This window comes from Hylobates moloch, unplaced genomic scaffold, assembly GCF_009828535.3.
Source record: "Hylobates moloch isolate HMO894 unplaced genomic scaffold, HMol_V3 SCAFFOLD_3254, whole genome shotgun sequence".
NCBI lineage: Eukaryota > Metazoa > Chordata > Mammalia > Primates > Hylobatidae > Hylobates > Hylobates moloch.
Window position 1 is genome coordinate 1 of NW_026655529.1, and position 6,932 is coordinate 6,932.

General features: G+C 39.6%; 1 protein-coding gene across 4 annotated transcripts; it reads right to left on the reverse strand.

Moving 5' to 3' along the window:
- Positions 1-12: 12 nt before the first annotated feature.
- On the reverse strand, positions 13-6,875 carry LOC116465062 (RNA/RNP complex-1-interacting phosphatase-like). 4 transcript variants are annotated; one of them, XR_009212339.1, is made up of 5 exons: positions 5,956-6,862; positions 4,001-4,047; positions 3,672-3,747; positions 3,267-3,443; positions 13-3,155 (listed from the first exon to the last, which is right to left on the reverse strand). XR_009212339.1 is itself a non-coding variant. In XM_032148274.2 (5 exons), the coding sequence occupies exons 1-5, from the start codon at positions 6,054-6,056 to the stop codon at positions 2,172-2,174; spliced, it is 549 nt and encodes a 182-aa protein (XP_032004165.1). In that variant the 5' UTR covers positions 6,057-6,875; the 3' UTR covers positions 13-2,171. The 4 variants fall into 4 exon arrangements, 2 of the variants coding, with proteins under 2 accessions (XP_032004165.1, XP_058291228.1); XM_032148274.2 differs by having other exon boundaries at positions 13-2,319; positions 5,956-6,875; XM_058435245.1 differs by having other exon boundaries at positions 13-3,151; positions 5,956-6,871.
- Positions 6,876-6,932: the final 57 nt, after the last annotated feature.

Below are 6,932 nucleotides of genomic sequence, written 5' to 3' on the forward strand. Positions count from 1 at the left end.
CTTTCCCTACAGAGATAAATGCATGCCCATACTATTCTAATCAAATATTTTCTCTCCCAAAGTCTGGCAGGGTTGACATAAGACAGAATAAGCTATTTAGTACTGAAAACAGCTGCTTCCACTTTATAAACAAACATACATACATTAATTATAAAGTGTGAAAAACTTTAATGATGGTATATGCAACAAATTCGAAAAATTAGGATTTAAATTTACTTGTTTCAAAAGCAAGACCAGAAAATCTCATGTAATTATACAAAAGGCAATTTGGGGCTGGGCGTGGTGGCTCACACCTGCAATCCCAGCACTTTGGGAGGCCAAGGCGGGTGGATCACCTGAAGTTGGGAGTTTGAGACCAGCCTGACCAACATGGAGAAACCCCATCTCTACTAAAAATACAAAGTTAGCCGGGTGTGGTGGTGGGAGCCTGTAATCCCAGCTACTCAGGAGGCTGAGGCAGGAGAAGCGTTTGAACTCGGGAGGTGGAGGTTGTGGTGAGCCGAGATCACACCATTACACTCTAGCCTGGGCAACAATAGTGAAACTCCGTCTTGAAAAAAAAAATAAAGAAAGAAAATTTGGAAATCTGAGAAAAGAAAAACTAACCCCCGCTACACAGCCCTCAATCCCACTTACTATAATTCAATTAGTTAGTATTTCCTTTTGTTCTTTTCCCCAGCATCTTTTTCTGACTGTTGAATCACAGCCTATTATTTTCACTTATCATAAATGAGCTAACACTTTCGATGGCTTTATAAAATGTTATAGTATGGATATAATTATTTAGCTACATTCTCCACTGTTAGAAATACAGCAGCTACAAGTTTTTCCACAACCACAAATAATGCTAGGATTAACATGCAAAACATATACTACTGTATCCTGAGCTAGCCCAGCATCTGACACATGGAAAGGAGTTTGAGAAATGTGCCAAATGATTAAGTAAATATAGCTTTTTCTGTACTTTGAAGTATTTCCTTAGTCTCAGAATGAAATTACTAGGTAAAGTATTTTTATGGCTCTTGAAATTGTGCTTCAAAAGGCTTATACCAATTTTCAATGCCGCAAGCGACATATTTTTGAAATGTTTGTTTACATCTTTTAAAAATGTCAGTTTTTCTTAAGTTTTTTTTCCTTTTTTAAATAAAAACAGGATTCCAGCATGTTGCCCAGGGTGGTCTCAAACTCCTGGGCCCAAGCAGTCCTCCCACCTCAGCCTCCCTAAGTGCTGGGATTACAGGTGTGAGCCAATGCACCTGGCCTAAAAATGGCAATGTATTTTTCAAAGTGTTTACAATGTGCTAAACTGTTTAAATTCATGTTAACTGTCAATACCAACCACTATGGGGTATGTATTATTAAAATATCTATCTGACTGATGGGAAAAAGGAAATGTAGATAGGCTAAGTATCTTATCCAAGATCACAAAGCAGGCGAGTAACAAACCCAAGATGCAAATCCAGGTCCAGCCTGACAACCACTACAATGGAGTGCTTATCAAAAACTGTTGCTAAACTGGCTGGGCAAGGTGGTTCGAGCCTGTAATCCCAGCACTTTGGGAGGCCGAGGCAGGTGGCTCACCTGAGGTCAGGAGTTCAAGACTAGCCTGGCCAACATGGTAAAACCCCCATTTCTACTAAAATACAAAAATTAGCTGGGCGTGGTGGCAGTGCCTGTAATCCCAGCTACTCGGGAGGCTGAAGCAGGAGAATTGCTTGAACCTGGGAGGTGGAGGTTGCAGTGAGCCAAGATTGCACCACTGCACTCCAGTCTGGGTGACAGGGCGAGACTCCATCTCCAAAAATAAAGAAGCTAATAAAACTGTCGCTAAATGAGTAGTCAAATAGTCAAAGAATAACGCCTTGCTATTTGTGATAGTTAATTTTAGGTGTCAACTTGACTGGGTTAAGAGATATCTAGATAGCTGGTAAAGTATTATTTCTGGGAGCGTCTGTGAGGGTGTGTCCCGAGGATACTGGTGTGTGAGTGGGTGGACTGAGTGGGAGGATCCACTCTCAGGATGGGTAGGTACCACCCAAAAGGCTGGGGGCCTGGATACAACAAAAAGGCAGAGGAAAGGTAAATTGTGCTCTCCTGGAGCTGGAATACCTTACCTTCTCCTACTCTTGGACATCAGAACTCCAGGCTTCATGGCCTTTGGACTTGAGGACTCACACCAGTGTCCTCCAACCCTTACCAGATTCCCAGGCCTTCAGCCTTGGATTGAGAGTTACTCCACTGGCTTCCGGGGTTCTGAGGCTTTCTGAGTTGGACTGAATGCTACCAGCTTCCCCGGTTCTCCAGTTTGCAGACAGCCTACTATGAAACTTCTCAGCTTTCATAAGTGCATAAGCTGATACCCCGAATAAAAAAGCTCCTCCTCCCATCCACCCACCCATCTACCCATCCATCATCCATCCATCCATCCATCCATCCATCCATCCATCCATCCATCTGTCCTACTGGTTCTATCATTCTGGAGAACTCATACTAATGTACCACTTTAACCATACAGAGGTTTTCCCCATTTTCCAAGTGAAAATACTTTTGTTGTTTTATCTGTTCAGATCCTTTGCAATTTCTCTATTAGGATTTTATTATTTTTCTTATAATTCATATCAACTCCTCAAATAACAATCTTCCTTATTCTAAAAAGTATACTATATTAATGTAGCCTAAGAATATAAGATCCTTTTTGATAGCCACATCAAACTCTTCGCTTAAGTTTAAAATCAATGAAAATTTCTAAGTCCCTTTCCGAATTGCCTCTGCAAAGTCACATATTCCTTGTCCTGTAACTGATTTTCCAGTGCTAAATGCAAAATACAGAGCAGAATAATATCTCCTGGTTCAAATCAAACAGCAAGAATTCCTTATCGGCCAGGTGCGGTGGCTCACACCTATAATCCCAGCATTTTGGCAGGCTGAGTGGGGTAGATCACAGGGTCAGGAGATCAAGACCATCCCGTCTAACACGGTGAAACCCCATCTCTACTAAAAATACAAAAAATTAGCTGGGCGTGGTGGCAGTGCCTGTAGTCCCAGCTACTTGGGAGGCTGAAGCAGGAGAATTGCTTGAACCTGGGAGGTGAAGGTTGCAGTGAGCCGAGATTGCGTCATTGTACTCCAGCCTGGATGACAGAGCGAGACTCTGTCTCCAAAAAAAAAAAAACAAAGAATTCCTCATCAGTATCATAATGTGTTTTCATTAACTACAGTATTGATTTCTATCTCAATTCTAGAAAAGGGAAAGCAGAGAGAGGTACCTGACTGATTGTTGCAAATTTTGGGTCTGGGTGTGGAAATGTCGAGGAGCTGAGTGACCCTGGATCTGATGTAGATTATACCTAGGTCCTTGCTTAACAGGCTTATTGTGGACTGGCTGCATGAGATGTGCTGAGTCTTCAAAACCACTTGACCTGGGTACACTGGAATTCCAATTCCTTAAAGAGAATATTTCCACACAATATTACTGGTTTCCAGATTCAGTAGTCAATTTAGTGACTATATTTTGGCATATGAAAATAACAGTTTCTTCCTTCTCCCATTCCTGTTTACGTCTCTCCCCAACAAATAAACAAGCTACCAGAAGAATGAACATACGCAACTTAAATTATATAAACAGAGATCTCCCTGACCCACAAATCTCACATATATAACATACGACTTACTTTCTGATAGGACCATTCTGAAGGTCTTCGATGCAGTTCTGTCTTTCTAAGCAATGTCCCCGGCACCTATTGAATACTGAGGAGAGGATAAACTGTTAGAAATAACTCTACAAAGAGCAAATCTTTCCAGAAAAAGCAAATTAAGCTGAAATTCACTATTCAAGCTGTTATATCTCACTACTTCCACATACATCTATAGACTTTTGGCAAGACTATCTTATACTGGACAAACAAATTACAAACTTTTTTCCAAAATTTGAGAAATTCTTCTACATTTCCACCTTTAACTTTAATAAAAAGGGAAAAATAGTGACAACCCTCACACTTACATTCAATTGCATCATCTGGCCTCACGCCTTCTACATCAATCAAATATCTAACAAAACAACATAATTTGGGTCATTTATATATGAAAAGAAAAAAATCAAGTTTTTTCAAAAAAGGTCCAATTTCAACTTATAGACACAGATATAAAAATCCTAAGAAAATATCAGCACATCAAATCCAGCAGTTATTAAAGAATGACATACCATGACCACAAAAAGACGTTTTTCAAGAATGCAAGGATGACCCAACTCCACAAAATCTATTTATATATTTATTTACATTAATGTAATTTAATAAACAAAAGGAAAGAAAATGCAGAATCATTTTTTACCAAAATGCTTTATACACTAAAAATAGAGACTTCCTTAATATAACAGAGTATTTATCAGAAACCAACAACAAACAAAAGACAAACTGGGAAAAATATTAACATTATATCTAAAAAATACTGTATAACCAACAGAATGGGCCAGAAACTTGGGAGTCACCATCACTGTCAGCCATTTCTTCCATACTCTCATCTTCAATTCACCACCAACTCCTGACAACAATATTACCTAAATATCTCTATAGAGTATATCTGCATCTTTCTACCAAAATGGCCACCATGCCCTGGTCCAATCCACCATTATGCCTCAATTCCTACAAACACCTCCCAACTTGTCTCCTTGCTTCTACCTCTTTCCCTCTGCAGTGTATTCTCCACTCAGCGGAAAAATGATAGGTTGAAAATACAAATTTGAATGTTCCCCACACTCATCCCCAACAAAAAAAATTCACTGGTTTTCTATTGCTCTTAAGGTAGTGACTAAAACCTTAAACATAGCTCTGCATGGTTTTAGCTCCTATCCATATTTCCAGCTCCATTTTAATGCCGTACTACCCCCATGGCCCAGTCTCCCTAGCCAGTTCCTCCAACACAGTATATGTTTTCCTGTTATATGGTCTCTGCTGATCCTTATGTTCAGAATTCTCTCCACAACATCCCTACCTGGTTAACACCTACTCATACTTCAGATATTTGCTCAGACCTCCCCACAGAAACCTCTAGTCCTCTTGTTGAAGTCAAATCCTCCCTATTCTATGCTCTCATTGTACCACATCACTCCCCTTCTCAGCACTTGTCGGACTTGTAATTCTATAGGCATTTGTGTGATTCTTTAATATCCACTCCCTCCCTAGACTGTTAGGATGCACAAAGGGCAGCTCAAGTCTCTTTGCTAACACCCAGCACAGGGCCTACACATAATAGATGCTCAGGAGATATTTTCTGAATGAACAAACATAACTCAGTACAGTGTGGCAACATCCATAAAAAGCGTAAGGACACATACTATTTGATTCAGAAATTCTATTTTGAGTGAAATTACCTCCGGGGCTAAGGGATACGTATTCAAAAATATTTACATAGAAATGTTCACTACTTCAAGGTTTTATAATATCAAAAACTTCTGACTTTTGTGTTCATCGGTGTGCAAAGAACAACGCAGCCCTTAAAAAGAACAAGGAGTCCGGCCAGGCGCGGTGGCTCACTCCTGTAATCCCAGCACTTTGGGAGGCTGAGGCGGGTGGATCACAAGGTCAGGAGATCAAGAGTCCAGTATTGGAGGTGAGGCAGAGAACGTGAACCTGGAGGTGAGGTGAGTGCCATGATCCAGCCTGGGCAAAAAAAAAAAAAAAAGAAGAAGGAGTCCAAGTATTTTCAAAGAAAGATGTCTATCACGTATTAAATTAAAAAAACAGAATGTCTAACTATTACACCATTCAATAACATTTTTAGAGTCTGAAAACATGTGTACTAAATTATTAATGGTGGTAATCTCTGGGTGGGGAGCAAGACTGCCTTCTACTTCATGCATTTCTATACTGGTTCCATTTTTTACAACAAGCTTACATTACCATTGTAAACAGACAAAAACAACTTTAAAATGGTCTGCCTCTGGGGTTGGCAACTTACCTGCAAATGAGGTAGCCAGTCCTGTTTAAGCCATGGGTACAATGGACACCAATAAGTTTGTCTATAAAAAGAAAATACAGGATTAAGTAACTGAAGTACATACACAAGTGTATAACATTATCACTGCCCTGAAAATTAATAACTCTTAAGAGGAATTGTTTTTTCTAGGAACATACTATAAAGAATCATCTAACAGAAAGCCAAAACTCACTGCTTCTGGGAAACTTTGCATAGTCCTAATTAGACTCAATGATGTCAACTGCAGGCCTGGTCAGACACTAACAGCTAAAACTGCAATGAGACAAACCCATCTATCTTAAAACGGAATGCCCATCAGCAACTGATTTAATGATACAAAAAGGGAGTGAAAGCAACAACAGGCTAAGAGAAGAATGAAATTTGTTTCTGAATGAAACAAATAAAAGGCCTTCACTCTTGATACTGAATATTAAGGACAGTTTCCATAGTACCCTTGAGTTCCCGAAGAGCTTCTATTCCTTCTCTTGTTCGGTGCTCCACACATACCACAGGTCTACTTGCCCTGTGAAGTACTCAGGTAAATAGCACTATTCACATTTTACAATGAAAAGGCAAGGCTTGGAGATGTAAGTCAAAGCAGGCAAACAGTACAAGACTAGAATCAAGTCTAAGATTTTTCCCATTACACCACAGTACTTCTTAGTCCATCTTTTTAAAAAATTACATTAAATTAAAAAATTGGAATTAGGAATTAAATTTAAAAAGTGTAGTTTATCTTTGCAAAATCTGTGTCCGTGACTAGGTAGCGTCTGGTAAAGAAGGCACTCATCAGCCAGGTGTGGTGGCTCACGCCTGTAATCCCAGCACTTTCCAACCTGGCCAACATGGCGAAAACACGTCTCTACTAAAAGTACAAAAAATTAGCTGGGTATTGTGGTGGGAGCCTGTAATCCCAGCTACTCAAAAAAAAAAAAAAAAAAGAAAAGAAAAGAAAAAAG